Genomic DNA, 18,510 nt, shown 5'->3' with positions numbered 1-18,510 from the left:
GATTCACTTTGGAAGGAGTAACAGGAATGCAGAATACTGGGCTAATGGGAAGATTCTTGGTAGTGTAGATGAACAGAGAGATCTTGGTGTCCAGGTGCATAAATCCCTGAAGGTTGCTTACCCAGGTTAATAGGGCTGTTAAGAAGGCATATGGTGTGTTAGCTTTTATTAGCAGGGGGATCGAGTTTCGGAGCCACGAGGTCATGCTGCAGCTGTACAAAACTCTGGTGAGACCGCACCTGGAGTATTGCGTGCAGTTCTGGTCACCGCATTATAGGAAGGATGTGGAAGCTATGGAAAGGGTGCAGAGGAGATTTACTAGGATGTTGCCTGGTATGGAGGGAAGGTCTTACGAGGAAAGGCTGAGGGACTTGAGGTTGTTTTCGTTAGAGAGAAGGAGGAGGAGAGGTGACTTAATAGAGACATATAAGATAATCAGAGGGTTAGATAGGGTGGATAGTGAGAGTCTTTTTCCTCGGATGGTGATGGCAAACACGAGGGGACATAGCTTTAAGTTGAGGGGTGATAGATATAGGAAAGATGTCAGAGGTAGTTTCTTTACTCAGAGAGTAGTAGGGGCGTGGAACGCCCTGCCTGCAACAGTAGTAGACTCGCCAACTTTAAGGGCATTTAAGTGGTCATTGGATAGACATATGGATGAAAATGGAATAGTGTAGGTCAGATGGTTTCACAGGTCAGCGCAACATCGAGGGCCGAAGGGCCTGTACTGCACTGTAGTGTTCTAATTCTAAAAGCCCGACGTTTTGTGTGAATTTTGTTTGTATCTACAATCTCAGTACAGGAACATCACGCCATTCAATACATTTAAAAGGGGAGCCAGGTAATGTCATTTTTGTGCAAAGTATGGAATGGCGATGCATCTCAGGCAGCATCCTCTGGATTTTTGCATCTAACTGCGCATCTGCATTGGTAGCAGTTATTGACTGATTTTGTGCATAGATAACAGTGAGCACTGTTGGTCTCACAGCAAATGATGGCCAATTGTCACTGTTCATTTCAAATCTTATTATTGTTTTTAAAAAGACTATTAATGGGAAAGAAGAATGGATGAAAGAATTTGGAAGAGACTGGGGAACAAAGCAAGGTGTATCCTTCTTTGGAAAAGTACAGTAGGGAAAGGCACAGAGGCAGATGTGACTGTCAGCCAGCAACTTACTTTAAGATCTGATTTTCAGAATTTTATCAAGCTTTCTTTGTACAGCTGCAACCAATTTTGTACCAGTAACAATGAGTTGTACAAATTGCAGTTGTAAACATGCTCTTTCACTGCTAACTTTAAAGAGCCTTTCTGTTAAAACAAAAAATGAACACCTATAATAAATGGCTTTCAAATGCTTTACTCGTAGTATGGAGGCAACTTTTTATCTGAATTAAATTTTTGGTACAATTTTGAATAGGCCAATATCTGCACTGTAATTACAGGCATCAGAGATTCCTATACTCTGAGAGAGTGAGTTTATTGTTCTTCAGAAGAGGCACTTCCAGAATGATTGCTGACAATAAAAATGAAGGAACCTCGTTATAGGTTTTACCCACAGCATGGGTTGAGTTGTATAAAATGGTTCCACATGATGTAGGGCAGCAAACACTTTTCTCGGTAACCCCAAACCATTGTTAGACATATGTGCAATGAACACATCCGATACATTGAAATACTGGCAACAATTTCAAAGATAGCTCTCCCAGACCTCGCACAGATGGCAAAATTCCTGTGGCTTGTTTTCTATAAATGGAAATGGAAAGGTAGTAAAAGTGAGTTTACTGTGAATTTTTCAATAACTGTTTAGTTTTGCTCATTTAATCTAAATGCATTGGTGATTTAGCTTTACAATAAAAAAATAAAATTCATGTCTAAGCTTCACAAGCCTCAAATTAAATTTTCAAACTTAATTAGATTTTCTGTAACACCCAACTACAAAATTTCTCCTAATACTCTTGCACTTTAACATGACTCCAAATGTGGCTCTGGCGGGAAAACTATCTAATGGTGAGATGCTATGGATGAGGACCCTAGGGTGAGTTTTTCTATCTAACTTTTCTAAACTTTTGGAATGTAGCAACCAAATCCTCAATGCCCATTCCCCCTCCCCCCAACACATGGTACAACTGAAGTCAGCATCTTACTGTGTGGTAAATCCATTTTTATTTAAGTGGCCATTTAGCCTTATATCTTAATATCCCTCAGCCCTCTGCTCACTGACCTATATTGGCTCCCGGTCCAGCAATGCTTCAACTTTAAAATTCTCACCTTGTTTTAAACTCCCTTTATGGACTCACCCCTCACTATCTCTGCAAACTCCTCTACCCCTATAACACGCCAAGATATCTGGGCTTCTCTAATTCTGGCCTCTTGTGCATCTCCAATCTACCACTGTTGGCGACCATGCTTTCAGCTGCTTAGGCCCTAAACTCTGAAACCCCCAAACTCTGAAACCCCCTCCCTAAACTTCTCCGCCTCTCTACCTCTCTCTCCTCCTTTAAGATGCTCATTGAGATCTACATCTTTGACCTAGATTTTGTTCAGCTGTCCTAAGTTTCCCTGTGTGGCTTAGTGTCAAAATTTGTATCATTCCTGTGAAGTGCCTTGGGACGTTTTACTACATTAAAGGTGCTACATAAATGCAAGTTGTTGTTATAGAGAGACAGCTCATAATGCATGGCAGACACAATTCTGTACTCAACGGATTGTTTCTGTCATTGTGACACCAAAAATCCCATTGTCCAGTGCAGTGGGAATATTTAATCTGATGATGTAATGCAGTTTCACAGACTGTAAATATCAGCTTTTGTCGAATTTGAATTGTGTCTTTGGCACATTTTTGAATCCATGTAATTGAATTACAGCAGCATAATTGGGAAGAAGGTTATTAGGGACATGAAGGTGCATTAGGAATATTCTAACCTTCAAGTGCAGTATTCAATTGTTACGATCTTGTTCGAGGCCAGTAACTTGTTTGAAAAGAAACTCAAGCTCCCAGTTATTACTGAGAATTATGCCGCAAGATTTCACATTTTAAACAAAGAACTTTACTGTACAAGAGTTAAACAAGGCAGGCATTACCAACTTAACACTACAATTTGTAATCACTTACATTTTAAAGCCAAAAAACGAACATAAAGTCTTATACTTTAAAATTAAAATCTTCACAGAACACTCCCGATTTGACTTTTACATTCACCCAAGAGTTCCCCTATACATTATAGAATCTTGAAGGTTCATTCACTCCTTTGGGAACCAATATAAAACATACCATAGCTCTCAGGAATTCACTTTGATTTTCCTTAGTTTCCAGCTATCTTATGAGGTATGAGATTTCTTGTGGATTCTCGCTCTAGCATCCAGCTAGGTGAACCCACCAGCTCTCCTTCAACACCTCACGAATCTGGATTTCCCCAGCCTGAGCATGAGCCTCATGCGCATCTCTTGTGCAGTGACTTTGAATCAGAAAGCACCCTTGCCTCTAGGATAGCCCTTTGCTGCCGAGTCCAGCTGCTTCCAATCACCAAATGTAAGCAGTTTTCTCTCTCTCTCTGCCTCATCCAGCTGCTTTCAAAGTCAACTGACATTCTGTGAGCAATCCCAGAGGAAAAAACACCTGATCAAATGGTATATCCCTGCTATCTCCATAGCAACATGGATGTCCCAGATAGAAATTTAAGTTAATTAACTTCAACTCCAAAACATCTCTTTGATTCTGAGTACCCACGTGAATAATTCACATTGCTAACAAAGACAGGGTAATTCTCTTCAGACTTACTGACTTCAGTTCCCCAACTAAACAAGTCCACCTGCTGTTTTTATGGCTCTCACCCCTCTAACTCTGATTCTGTAAGTACACATGGAAAGATCTTTGAACTGTAAATATCTTGGGTGGCCTGGCAACCTTTTGAATTGCAGAATTTCAAATTACCTTACATCTACCAATTTAATTTCCCAAAAACTAAAAGTGACCTCTTATTTAAAAAAAAAATTAATATAAACTATGAACTAGATGATCATAACCCAGTCAATAATCCATTCTTAAACACGTTTCCCACTTTCTTCATACCATCTCTCGGTGTTTGGTCACTTTTCTCCTCTTTTATTTCCCTCATAATAAATAACACTATTTTCACTACATTAGTTGTTTCATTTTCTTCCAGTTCAACTTCTGAAAAGTAATATGTTCCTATAGATAGGTTTTTGATAGACAGGAGAGTCCAGGGTTATTGGGGCCAGACAGGAAAGTGGAGTTGAGACCACAACCCGATCAGCCATGAACTTATCGAGCAGACTCGAGAGCTGAATGGCCTACTTTTCTGCTCCTAAGTCCTGTGTTCTTAATACTGTCATGATACTGGAGAAGCTGTTTAGCACAACCATGATGGTTTGTGTCCTCAGCAATGTTATCACGGCTGCAACACTAAAACATCAATAAAAATTTATGTAACCAAACCTTATTTAGTCATAGTAATCTAGTGGCCCAGCTCACTTAGGGATGGTTTATCAAACCTGGGCCACTAGATCTTAAAATATCTTGGTTGTGGTACTTGCTACATTGCATATTCTGGCTAAACCAACATAATAAGAGAATGAAACAAAATACTCTTCCCGCATTCGCAGTGTAATTAAATTCCAGCCAATTTTGTCTAGTTTAGTGTCTCCTGTGCCTAGTGGCACATGAGGAAACCCATTTCTTCCACTTTCTGTCTGTCCAGAGCAAGATGTTTGACTTCAGCATAAGTTGTCTCCTGGAGGCAGTATCCTTTTCGATCATCCTGTGACAGCTAATACTTTGTCCTTCAATTCTGTTCCCTCCAGGTGGACTCCAGACTATGGTGCACCTTATGTATCTGCCACAGGGTAGCCTGATGGCATGATCAAATCTCCATATCCATCACTGATTATTGCATCCGTAGTAAATTGAGCCATCCTCATTGATTACATGATCATTCCAATAAAGTCTCCAGATTCTTCTTGAACAAATCTGGTAGAATGCGTTCAGCTTCCTGTTGTGTCCTTTCACCACATATTTTCAAGGGGTACCACAGTGTTGGGAGGACAATAGCATTGTCCAATCTTGTAATGTGTCGATGTATTTTCTTCTCCTTCCAGATGTTGTTCAAACAAGAGAAGGCATTGCCAGTTCTTGCCTTTAATTCTTTGGTGAGCTGACCTTTAGCGGGTAGTATACTTGCAAATAGTCAAAGTTGTCAGCTCTTTCATACTTTTCAGCAATTATACGTCCACCATTATTGACAGCATTCTCTCCTATCTCCATGATCTTGGTATTTTGTGGACTGATGCGCAGTCCTACTTTGGCAGCTTGTGCTTTTATGCTAATGAATCTTTTCGTTCCATCCAAGTCTGTATCTAGTATAGCTATATCAAAATCGCAATCTTGCAGCTCACTTCTTACAGAAACGCTTGTGTCCTTGGCAGCAACCATCACTCTTATTGAAAGTCGATGGCACGGCAGTAAAGTGGGGTTAGTCAGCAGCCTTGAGCTGACTTTTGTGCAGACTTTGGGGACGGAAATGGAAGCGGGGTTGGGGGAACATAAAATCGGGAGACGTCAGGCAGGAAGTCTGATGTCGTGATGTCCTATCCCGATTTTGTCCGTGGCGGAAAAGATTAGCGGGCAGAGTTTAGATAGCGATGAGGCGGGCAGGCAAATAAGGTAGTTAAGAAGACTATTGACAGTGATTTTATTTGTGGCTTTAAAGGAAGTGTGGCCGCTGACAGAGAAGGACTTGTACTTGGGGAGAGGCCACCTATCATGGGCCTCATTCATTCAGGCTTTGGGGACTCCAGGCAGGGGTGCAGCAGAGTGGGAGGGAGGGTCAGGCACTTGCAGCGGCACCACAACGGCTGTGAGCCCACAGAAGGGTCAGCAGCGGCCTCCAGACGGTGGAGAAGGGAAAGATAGGTGGCTCCCCTATGCAGAAGGAGGTACCCTCCAGAGAGGGTCTGCAGGTTGAGGCTCAACTACGTGCAGATGTCCTAGAGGCAGTGCCAACGAAGACTCCGCCTCTCCAGAGATGCCGTCACTGACCTATGCGCTATGATGCAGGACGAGCTGTGCCTCAGGGAACCTGGTGGAAATCCAATGCAAGTGGAGTTGGAAGTCATTGTGGCACTGGCCTCTGGATCATTCCAAAGATCCACTGGGGACATGTGTGGGATCTCACTCTCTGTGGCCCATTGGTGCATCAAGGAGGTCACCAATGCCCTTTTCAGGAGGACTAGTCACTATGTGCTTTTCCGCATGTATCCCAACTCTCAAGCTGAGGGGGCCACCAGATTTGGGGCCATTGCTGGATTCCCCCAGCTGCAGGGTCTCATCGACTACCTGTATGTCATTATCAAGGCTCCAGAACACCAGCTAGTGGCCTACATCAACAGAAGGGGCTTCCACTCCCTCAAGGTACAGTGATTTGTGACCACCGTAAGCAAATCCTGCAGGTCTGTGCATGCTTCCCGGATGTTGCCACAATACCTACATTTGAGGCAGTCCCAAGTGCCAGGGCTTTTCTGACTTTCCATGCGCCTTCGGGGATGGAGCCTTGGAGACCAGGGCTACCCACTGAGGACACAGATACTGATGCCTCTGAGGAACCCACGCACAGTAGTAGCACCCTCTGTCATCAGGGATGATGGAGTCCCTGGCATCACTGGCAGAAGGGCAGAGGAACTGCTGGCCACACCAGGAGTGCCCTGAGAGGACCCCTTAGCAGTGGTGGGCAGCTGCTCTTCCTCTCTTGCAAGGCACACTTGTGCCTTCCTGCTGACCTGAGAGGGTAGAGGATCTGATAGTGATTTTAGGTCCCCTATCCCCCTCTCTCCTTGCCACTGTTGCCTTGAGCTCGTGATCAAGATGAGGGTATGCAGGGCTGCACGAATATCTTGCAGATATTGAGTGCTCTGCTGGATGTGGTTCTCCAGGAGAACTGCCAATCTCTCAATGGAGGAGCACCAGTCAGAGATAGCGCAGCACTCCAGGCCTGGATGGACTCCTCCATCATCTCTGCCAGATGTTGCCGGACCTCTTGCTGCAGTTGCAGCATTTCCCATGATGCTGGCGACACCAGAGGCACGTCATGAGCCTGGGGCTCAGCATAGGCCTCGTCTCCCACAGTCCTCCGACTGTTTGTGTCCTGGGCTGTCACATCCTCCGTCAATTGCTCGGGCACATCTGTGATGTGTTCACCAGGTTGTGTGCCCGAATCTAACTCCAAGTACATACCCACTAATGTGAGAGTATCTGTGCTAGTGGAGGATGTAGGAGTATGAGGAAGTGCTGGACCCTCTGAGGCTCTGTCCTCCCCCTCAGGGGTGGCAGGCTCTCCCACAGTCTCAGACCTTCTTCAAGTAGGCACTGCGTGACCTGCATGAGAGAACAGAGACATTGAAGGGTCAAGAGCCTCCCCTCCCAACATAGCATACACCCCTATGTTGGAGGTCCTTGTAGGCACCTGATGCCTGATGAGCAGCATAGCTCCATTGCTGCAGATGCACCCTTGTGCCCCATGACACCATTACCCACTCTCTGTCCATCCTGTGGTCCAGTCAGCTCCATGGCCTTCTCCATCAGGCTGAGGACATGGATAATTGGCAGCTCACTGCTGGTCTTGGCCTGCTCTCTCTGATCTTGTACAATTTTCTCCTGCAGACAGAGGGATGGAAGCTGTTGGACTTCCAGCGAGAACAATCCCAAGACATAGGCTGGTGTCTGTGCATCGGCGACGGATGGCAGCACACATGCCTCCTGCAACTTGAGCAGGCCATCAGGCTTCTGAAGATGCAATTCCGATGCCTGGAGCAGTCAAGTGGAACCCTCCAATAGCCTCCTGCAAGGATCTCGATCATTTTGATGTTCTGTTGTGCTGTCTATAACATGGCTCTTCAGAGATGTATGAATCTTGAGGATCGTGAGGTCCTGGAAGGAGACAGCTCACTGGGGGAGGGGGAGGAGCAGGCGGTGAAAGAGGAGGAGGAATTGGAGGCAGAAGGAGATGATGTGAACAAAGAGGTGTCCCTGTTGTATGACGAGGTGGCCTCCTCCTGCCAGTCTCCTGGAAGAGGACCTCCCTCCTCTCCTTCACAGCCTCCAGCATTAGATCCAGGTGGGCATCAATGAAGCGAGGGTCTGCCCTGCCCCAGGTGCCTGGTCTCCAGCTCCCCTGTGACATCTCACTTCCCTCTGATATAGTGGAAGGTTTTGGCAGATCTCTCCCTCAGGATGACCAGCAGACTCAGATTGCTGTCATCAGGTATCTAAATAAGTCCCACACTTCATCTGATCCACCTCTCTTCCCACCCCCACTGTAAGTGAGCAGGAAACCCGCGTACATATCAATTAGGGTCTCACCCCCGGGAAATTAGAATCTGAATCCATTTCCCACCAGAGGCAGGTTTCTGATGCAAAAACAAACCCAGCTCCTGTTTCCTCCCTCTGTGGCGAAAATTCAACCCCCTGTCAAAACCATTCTAAATTTTAAACATTTCGGCAGTGCTGGCAGCAGTGTTTGCATTGTATAAATGTTTAAATTAGTTGCAGCTTAGTTTAAAAAGCCTCCAGGAAGTCCAAGGAAGCGCCACTTTGGAGTTGCACTCAACAAAGTGTTGGCTCAAGATATGAGACTGTCTTCTTGTTTGGCTTCATTTGAAGTTGAGTTATGCCCTGACTCTTTCTCATTGGTACAATTTTTGATTTGGAAAGAAGCAGTTAGCTGAAGTGCAGTGTAAATACACATTGAAGTGTCGTCCTCATTTGTGTAAGGGTACAGCAAAAGCAACCTGCTCTAAATAAGCACAGACGCTGGCATTGGCAGCATAGTTGCAGCAATGCGAGGGACATTTTGTGCTGAATATATTCATGCCTAAGCAAGGTTTGTAGTATTGAAGTATACCTTGGGTGGGGATGCAGACCTGGGCTGGAGACATTTGCTGTGAACTAGAAACAGTAATAGGCTCGTGCTTTGCGTCATGCAGTCTAATGCTTAATGGCAATATGTTCGTCTTGGCTGTACGTCTGGCCTGATCAGGGTTAGCTGTTCCCTTATTTTTGTATTAAGTTGTTTGTCTTTTATCTTGTATTGGCTGTGACAGATTCGGGGACATAGGGCAGGAAACTTGCTGGCAGCAATATTTTTTAAAGATGCCAGCAAGTGGAAGGTTCATGCTTATAATCAATCTGACAATGGCTGCCTTGCTGAAATCAGCATTCAGCTGTGAGGCCTGTTTCTGGTCAGATATAACACCATAAAAATGCCCATTATGAATCTTGTTGCTGAGCTTCCCTGATGGCTCATTTGGGAATTCATTGCCCATTGTGAAATGGAGTCATATAGATGAGGCAGTGCCTCCTGGGTTCAATCCTCTGTCTGTGCTGAGTTAGTTGATCTTAACGGGAGCACAAGTAGGGATGCAATAATTGTCCTCAGTACCCCGGAATATAGTGTGAGTAGAAATTCCAACGGAGTCACAGACTCCTGCTGGGAAGTGTGGATTTATGGACTATAAAACAGTCTGCAGATGTTCAAAGCCTATGCTCGCACATGAAGAATGGTCATTTTGGCAAGGTATTGGATGGTGAGTGACACTGGTGGAACATGTACCCCAGCATGATGCAGTACCTTCACTTGCAGTACCTTCAGCGGTAATGCAGGAAGCTTGAGAGTCGGACTGTGATTCATATGTGGTTCTGTTGTCACATTCCTCTTGAATCCCATATCAACTTTTGATTTCTATTGGGCCTTCAACCTCCTTTTTGCCACCTTCTGAAATGATGCTCCTATAGGTATCTAACACAGAATATAACTATTTGAAATAAGCAGGGAAATAGAAGGATACAGAGTTAGCTGATGTCCCAGTGAACCACAAAACTACAGTCCTCCTTTTATTATACTTTGGTCTTGAAAGACTCCCATGGCCCTCAAAGGGCAGTGTGTGTTTGCTTTGGTTTTCTTTTCACAGAATATTGTATGAGAGAAACAGTCTGTGGGGTTTCGTGCATTCCAGTCATTCTATTTTATAATATTCTGCAGGTGGAATAACCAGGAAATCATTCCTACAGATGTTATTTTATTGGAAATGTATGTGTGTTTTCATTTTTGAAGACTGTTTTCTTAATAAGTGAATAGTTCCTGTAAGGTCATGGAGATCCATTGTGTTCATTCATTTGTAAAGAGTGCACATCCTTATATTTTTTTTTTGAGTTGTGTGTCCCCCTTAGGTTATTTCTGAAACTGTCTCTCTCAGCAGTGCACCATTGCCAAGCTGAGTTGGCAGGTAGTTGACCTGCTCCCAGTCTGTTGCCAATGGCTCATGCCTTCTACTGCTTTATATTTTGACAAGATCTCTTTCCAATTTTTTTCCCCTTCACAATATCAAAGTGTCATTTGGTAGTACAGAACTTGAGTATTGTTGAAAATAGAGACATTTTGTCGAAGCTTTTCGTCTTACACTCATCAGGACAATCTGCAAGAATAACAATGTAAGGGAAAACAAAAACTTTATACTGTATGAGAAGAGAGTGCTGATTGGTTAGCAAGTGAACTCTGGTAGAGGCATTGTCATGGAGAATGCACCAGTGTATGGTGACTGACAGTTAACTGCCAAGCTACATACGTACTGGAAGCTACATATATTAATACACAGGGCCCTGTTCTTTGCAGACAGAAAGAACATGTACAAACATTGCGTCTGTTTCAACTAAACAAAATAAGTGACAGCTGTTCACTGGTTTATTTCTCAGGGCAATGCCTTGACCAATCAGAGTCAAGCAGCCTGGTTTAAATTTCAAACAAAGCTTGGCAGTTAACTTTCAGTCACTTTAAACTGGTGTATTCTCCATGGCAACACCTCTACCAATCAGAGTTCACTTGCCAACCAATCAGCACTCTCTTCTCATACAGTATGAAGTTTTCCCTTACATTGGTATTCTTGCAGATTGTCCTGATGAGTGCAAGACGAAAAGCTTCGACAACATGTCTCTATTTTCAGCAATATCAAAGTGTCTTGTTGGTGCTCATTGCTCTCTACCAGCAAGATCAAGTAGTCAGGAGCATGTTATAAATGATGGCCACAAACCCACGAAACCATGCATCACAACTCTTCCAAGCCATACTGGCATAGAGCTTTTTCAATGGAAACAGAAAGGTCTTGCATTTATATAGCACCTTGCATGACCAGAGGACAACTCAAAGCGCTTGATAGCCAATGAAGTATTTTTGATTTGTAGTCACTGTTGTAATGTAGGAAATGTGACACAAGCTCCCACAAACAGCAATGTGATAATGAGCAAATAATCTGTTTTGTGATGTTGATTGAAGGATAAATATGGGCCAGGACACCAGGGATAGAACTGTTCAGCTCCTTTTCGCAATAGTACCATGCAATCTTTTACACCCACCTGAGAGGGCAAACAGGGCTTCAGTTTAATGCATTTCCTGCATTACAACAGTGACTACACTTCAAAAAGTAATTCCTTGGCTGTAAAGTGCTTTTGAGATATCCAGTGGTTGTGAAAGGCGCTATATAAATGCAAGTATTTTTTCTTTTTGAAAGGCGGCACCTCTGACAGTTCAGCACTCGAGTGTCTGTGATTTTTGTGCTCGAGTCCTGGAGTGGGAGTTGAAACCAGAACCTTCAAACTCAGAAGCAAGAGTGCTACCAACTGAGCCACAGCTGATAGTGGCCTAACCAGGTTTTATTTTGAGTACTGTTCTATATACGGATGTAATTGATATGACAGCGCACTGTCGGCAATGCTGCATGCCTTTATTTAAACCACTGCAAAAAAAAAAACCCTTAGCAAATGTAACCACCTCTAAGTCTGCCAAATGATGCTTCACCTCCCGAAGGACGTAGATGAGCTTTCCGGACGTCGATGGTGGGCACTGAGGAAATGGCTTATTACCTGCACCAGATTCCACCCCCCCTCCCCCCCCCCCTTTACCCCCCTTCCACCCCCCCCCACCCCCGTCCCCTTCCCTGCTCCACCCTCTCAGCTCACCCCCTCACAACCCCGTCCCAGCCCGCCCCCCCCGCACCATCTTCACCCCGCACCCCCTTCCCCTGCACCCCCCCCCCACCCCCTCCCTCTACCCCTCCCCCTTGCATCCCCTCCTCCCACCGGCACCATCCTACACCTGTGTAGGGGCCCCAACAACCCCACTGCCTTGTGGGCGTCTCGGGAGAGACCAAGGCTAAGGGAGTAAACCCTAACAGAAAATCCGGAGCGGAACCCCGTAGGCGGTCATGTGTCACCTTTGGCATGTTTCCAGCAGTTCCTGCAGCCATACTGGTGCCAAACGTCGTGTCCTGCACTCCTTTGGACCCCACCAGAAAGGCCGAGAGGGGGGTTTTGACGACTGGGCAACTCTCAACCTCCATAAATTTGCCCAGGCATGCGCCATGGAGAGGTCACTCCATAGTTGCCTCACAGCGACTGAAACAACACGGAAGGCAGCAGTTACGGGTTATAAGTCCAGATAAATTGGCGTAGAAACTGGGCGCCACGGGTTGCCTTTGTCGGTGGGAGAGGTCATTGCACCTCACTGGACAGCTACCGCCCGCCTCAAACCGGGCAGCCCCCGGTCAATAAGGTTCTGTCCCGCCACAGTCTGCCTGCTTCAATGGGTGCTTGGAGCTCAGGGTCATTGCCCGAAAGGTGGACTGATACACCGCACCAAACAACATGAAAAAAGGAAAGAAGGTACCAGCCCTTCGCTTTGCAAGCTGGAACGTCAGAACTATGTGTCCTGGCCTGTCGGAAGACCTTACACAAATCAACGATTCTCGGAAGACCGCCATCATTAACAACGAGCTCAGTAGACTCAATGTGGACATTGCAGCACTTCAGGAGACTCGCCTCCCCGCGAGTGGCTCGATCCCCAAAGACACATTGTACAGCGAGCTCGCCACTGGTATCAGACCCACCGGCCGTCCATGTCTCCGTTATAAAGACGTCTGCAAACGCGACATGAAATCGTGTGACATTGATCACAAGTCGTGGGAGTCAGTTGCCAGCATTCGCCAGAGCTGGCGGGCAGCCATAAAGACAGGGCTAAATTGTGGCGAGTCGAAGAGACTTAGTAGTTGGCAGGAAAAAAGACAGAGGCGCAAGGGGAGAGCCAACTGTGCAACAGCCCCAACAAACAAATTTCTCTGCAGCACCTGTGGAAGAGCCTGTCACTCCAGAATTGGCCTTTATAGCCACTCCAGGCGCTGCTTCACAAACCACTGACCACCTCCAGGCGCGTATCCATTGTCTCTCGAGATAAGGAGGCCCAAAAAGAAAAAAAAAAAGAAAAAAAGAATTGATATGATAATTAATGGATGAGAATATTTGCATGAAGGTGTCATCATCTGTGCAATGCAAACATTCCTCACATCCTTCATGTTATACTTTGTAAAATAAAAGTAACATGGGGTGGTTGTCAGTGGAACCCAAAGACTTTACTACAGGAAAGCAGGTGAAATTGGAGCAATGTCGTGGCACACTCAAAGTTCTTCCTAATGGCTGTTTACACAACAGCATTGGTAAAGGTTTGGGACTGTAGTATTGTGCTGTCTCTCATTTGAAGTAAGATGCGTGGCATGGGTAGCTCAAAACAAGATGAGGGTGAAAAATATAAAACTCATATGAAGAAAATATCTTTTTTTTTAAAAAAAGCTTTTTAAAGGTGATTTTTTTTTTTGTAATTCCCCAGCAATAACTATGTAAATTTTGAACCATTGTACCATTTTGTAATTTGCTGAGCAAACTTCAAACACCAGTCTTCAGTTTGATGTTGAAATGCTATTATAGTCCTCAAAGGTTTAAATAATATATTTTTATTCTGAAATAAAAACAGAAAATGCTGGAAATGCTGCTTGACCTGCTGAGCATCTGTGGAGAGAGAGACAGAGTTAACATTTCAGGACTGGGAAAAGTTAGAGATGTAATAGGTTTGCAGCAAGTGAAAGAGGAGAGGGTGTAAATAGAATAAAAGGGAAGGTCTGTGACGGGTCGAAGGCAGAAGAGATTAAATGACAAAAAAGTTGATTGTGCAAGGCCAAATGGAGTGGTAATGGGACAAGTTAAGAAATAAAAGATGTGTCTCAAGGAGGTGTGAATGCCAGAATCATGAACAGCTGCCCATCCGAACACACAAGAAAAAGAAAAAACAAAAGCAGCAACGAGAAAGGAAACAACGTGAAGTAGAGATTATGATCTAAAATTGTTGAACTCAACATCGAGTTTGTAAAGTGCCTAGTCAAAAGACGAGATTCTGTTCCTTGAACTTACATTGTATTTCATTGGGACACTGCACGGTGCTGAGAACAGAGAGGTCTGCGTAGATGCAAAGTGGAGAATTAAAATGACAGGAAACGTGAGCCACACTTGTGGACTGGATGGAGGTGTTCCACAATGCTGTCAACCAATCTACGTTTGGTTTCCCCAATGTAGAGGAGACCGCAGCGAGTACAGTGTACTAAATTGAAATAAATACAAGTAAATTGCTGTTTCACTTGGAAGGTATGCTTGGGACCTTGGACAGTGAGAAGGGAGGAGGTAAAAGGGCAAGTGTTGTATCTCCTGTGCATGCATGAAAAGGTGCCATGAGAAGGGGATGGGCTGTTGAGGGTGATTGAGGAGTGGACCACCACGGTGTCGAGAAGGAAACAGTCCCTTCACAATGCTGAAAGAGGAGGGGAAGGGAAGATGTTTTTAGTGGTGGCATCAAGCTGGAAGTGGCATAAATGGCAAAAGAAAACCATTAAATATGGAGGCTGATGAGGCAGAAGGTGGGGACAAGGGGAATCCTATCATGGTTCTGGAAGGAAGGGGAAGGGATGAGAGCAGAAGTGCATGAAACGGAATGGACAAGATAGGTTGCCCTGTCAACCATGGTGGGGGGAATCAATTGGTTGAGGAAGAAGGAAGATACATTGGAAGTGCTAGTATGGAAAGTTGCATTGTCAGAACAGATGTGACAGTCTGAGAAACTGGGAGAATGGAATAGAATCCTTACAGGACACAGGTGTGAGGAAGTGTGGTCAAGGTATTCTGACTCCTTTTACTTTTGTTTTATTGTGACCAGTTGATTGAACATTTGGGTTCTCATTATGTCTTATTATGTTCGACATACAGTTTGATTTCAGCAATCAAACCAATACCCTCTTCACATGCAATAGAAATGCAACGTGGCCGTACCCATTCAGAAACTCTGATTCTTTCAATTCTCGCTCATGATGCATTAGTGCATGAAAGGGAATATAAGTGAGAAGGTTAGCTTGAGTGTAAATATGAAATTCCTTGTAGTTATCCAAGATTAAAGCACTGTGCACCCCACGCCACCACCCCCCCCCCCCCAACCCCACCCAATCTCCGGAGTTTGGATGGGTAAATAAGTAAGTTGCATGGATAGGCATGTGAAAACATCACTAAAGGCCCATCTCTGGCACATACCTGCCTATGCAGTAGAAAAATCAGGTGCCTGCCCTCTTTCCCCAGCCCCAACCTAGTTTTCCCCCCCCCCCACTCCCCAATCCCACTTTTTAAAAGTTCCCTTTGTAGATCCAAGTCGCTCCATGGTCAGGAGTGCCTGGGAAGGTTCACTTCTACCCATTGGAGGCCATTACTCCTCAACTCACTCTCAACGCTTAGGCCTCTTGACATATGCCAGATCCCAAGTGAGCAGGAACTGCCGGAAAAGGGAGTTGCTGCCCCAACTCTGAATCCCTACAGTAATGTTCCCCATGTAAGGAGGGAGTGGGGGATGAAGGTGGGGTATAAAGGTTATCATTCGTGTTACGTGTAATGTCATTCAACTCCTGGAAATCACTGAGGCCCCATACAAACAGGTCTCTGCTCTTTTGTTTTGGGGAGGGGTGGTTCTGCTGATCTTCATCTGGAGTTACCGTGGGAGACCAACAGGTCCCCTTGGATTTTCAGTCCTCTGGCCTCCACAGACAATCTTTTGTTCACAGTAGCAAACATACTGTAGATTAGCTGAAGTGGTTCTTATAGCTGCTTTCTCTCTATTTCAAAAGAGTAGGAATATGGGTGGGCAGTGTGCTCAAAAAATGATGCATTTTTCTGCACTTTTGGTATTTCTCAGTAGGAGTCTGGATGTTGTTGTGATGTATTGTAAACATATGGGCACCATTCTATGAACTTATAGATTATTTTGCGCACACAGACTAATTTCATATGGGTATATAACTTCCAGTATCTGTACTTATCTCAGAAAACAGCTGCAGATGGGAAGAGACAGGAAGTCATTGTGTTAGACTCTAAGCGGAGCAACGCCATTAACATTGGACTGACCGTATTACCTCCTCCGAGAACAATCAAGACTGCAATTCTTAACTTCGATGAATATGCCTTAAACAAGGAAGGTATAGAGGTAAGCTACCCTGTTGATTTGTCTCAACCTATCTATACGTTAAAATATTGCAATGTGTAAGGGTTTGGGATCAGTCAAGATGAACCTCACGTTGAGGCAATCTGGTAATGTTTCTCACTTGGTGTTATCTATAATACCAGAGTTGGTGTTTAAAATAAATGGCATAGCAGCACAGTTAAAATATCGTCAATCCTAAAATCTAAGCTTATGCGTAAGTCAACAAACCTGGTCTTGATTTCCAGCACATCTACCACATCTCAATCATGCTGTTGGGGGCAAAAACCAAAGCTGTGGACTTCCAAGTGGAATTGTGGGAATTGAGTTAATTTTTATCTATTTGACCCAGAGTAACAGGAAAGAACATGAGAAATAGGGTCAGGAGAAGGCCATTTGGCACCTCGAACCTGTCCCGCCATTCAATAAGATCTTATCTGACTTGATTGTGGCCCTTAACTTCACTTTCCTACCTGCCCTCCATAACCCTTCTGTCTAGCTCAACCTTGAATATATTCAATGACCCAGCCTCCACTGCTCTCGAGAGTAGAGAATTCCAAAGACTAACAACCCTTTGAGAGAATAAATTCTACCTCATCTCCATCTTATTTTGAAAATGTGTCCCCAAGTTCTAGATTCCCTCACAAGGGGAAACATCCTCTCAGCATCTACCCTGCCAAGACCCCTCAGAATCATATGTCTCAATAGGATCATCTCTCACTCTTCTAAACTCCAATGATTATAGACCCAACCTGCTCAACCTTTCCTCATAAGACAACCCCTTCATCCCAGGAATTAACCTAGTGAACCTTCTCTGAACTGCTTCCAATGCAAATATATCCCTCCTTAAATAAGGAGACTAAAACTGTACACAATACTCTAGGTACAGTGTATCTGACGCCCTGAACAGTTGTAGCAAGACTTCCCTACTTTTATACTCCATCTCTCTTGCAATATAGAAGGTACATCTATGCCTACTATTGATGTACATGTAGACATAATAATCTGTCTGTTTCATTGTATTACTAGCAGAGACCCGCAAAACATTTTTGGTGTAATTAGTATCTTTATTGCGACAATACTAATTTAAATCCCCATCCCATACATTCCCTGTCATGCTAACCCCACCCCATTCCTTTCATCCCTCTCACATCATCCCCATCCCATCCCACCCCTTTTTCCTATGCCATCCCCATTCTACACTTCATCCCCCCCCATGCCCTGCCATTCCCACTTCCCATGATGTCCCTCCCTCCTTCCCATGCCACCCTCTTCAAGCCCTTCCCCCATCTCCCCCTACCCCTCCCCTTGCCATCTCCCCCTCCCCGCTCCTATGGTCTCTCCCCCATGCCGTACCCCTCACACCCTTCCCCTGCTGCATACCATCTCCCCTTTCCCCCCTCCCCTTATGCAGTCTCTCCTCCTCCCCTGCTGCCCTCCTCATGCCATCCACCTTCCTGCCATGCCTTCTCCCCTCCCCTTTCCCCCCCCCCAATGCTTCCCTCCACTTCCTCCCCACCTCAAGCATGCTATTTCCCACCCCCCTCATCATCATCAAAAGCCCAATATCCAGTCGAGGGAGTGGCGAGAGCTGGGAGCTGAACCCAGTAAGCGCGGCAGGGGCCAGGCGGCTAGTAATGGAGGCCAGGGAACGGCAGGGGCTAGAAGCCAGTAACGGTGACCGGGGAGTGGTGGGGCCCAGGAACCAATAACCAAGGTTGGGGATCAGCGGGGGCCAGTAACCAGGGCTGGGGAGCAATGAGAACTGGAGCCCAGAGCCTGGTAACTGAGGCCAAAATTTGCATCCTCATCTTCTACCTGGCTAGCATTAGAGTAGCATTCTGGGCTCCCCTCACCTCTGCTTTTGTATACCTTTTATGCCCCTCAAGTTCATTACTTCAACCTTCCCCTTGGTGTATCAGCCCAGTAAGTGAGGTCAGGGAGCAGCAAGAGCTGTGGGCCAGTATCTGCGGCGTGTGCACCACAGAGAGAGCAGCGGGCCAGTAACCAAGGCACATGCACCAGTCTCCACCCACCAATCCAACTCACTGACCAATCAGAAAATGCGGACAGACAGAAATCGTATTTTATCAGATGCTTATCTAGGAGATAAAT

The 18,510-nt window shown here is 45.2% G+C and overlaps 1 protein-coding gene across 7 annotated transcripts in view; it reads left to right on the top strand.

Annotated features, from left to right (window-relative positions):
- fhod3b (formin homology 2 domain containing 3b) overlaps positions 1-18,510 on the top strand; it is a 603,766-nt gene that overhangs the window by 526,686 nt on the left and 58,570 nt on the right. For all 7 annotated transcript variants that reach the window (XM_068055417.1, XM_068055443.1, XM_068055407.1 and 4 more), the window contains one exon: positions 16,243-16,401. In XM_068055417.1, the coding sequence (XP_067911518.1) occupies positions 16,243-16,401 (159 nt within the window). The remainder of the gene's footprint in view (positions 1-16,242; positions 16,402-18,510) is intronic.

Source organism: Heterodontus francisci, chromosome 2 (assembly GCF_036365525.1).
Source record: "Heterodontus francisci isolate sHetFra1 chromosome 2, sHetFra1.hap1, whole genome shotgun sequence".
Classification (NCBI taxonomy): domain Eukaryota; kingdom Metazoa; phylum Chordata; class Chondrichthyes; order Heterodontiformes; family Heterodontidae; genus Heterodontus; species Heterodontus francisci.
Note: the sequence above shows the minus strand (reverse complement) of the source record. Positions and strands in the feature narration are given on the sequence as shown.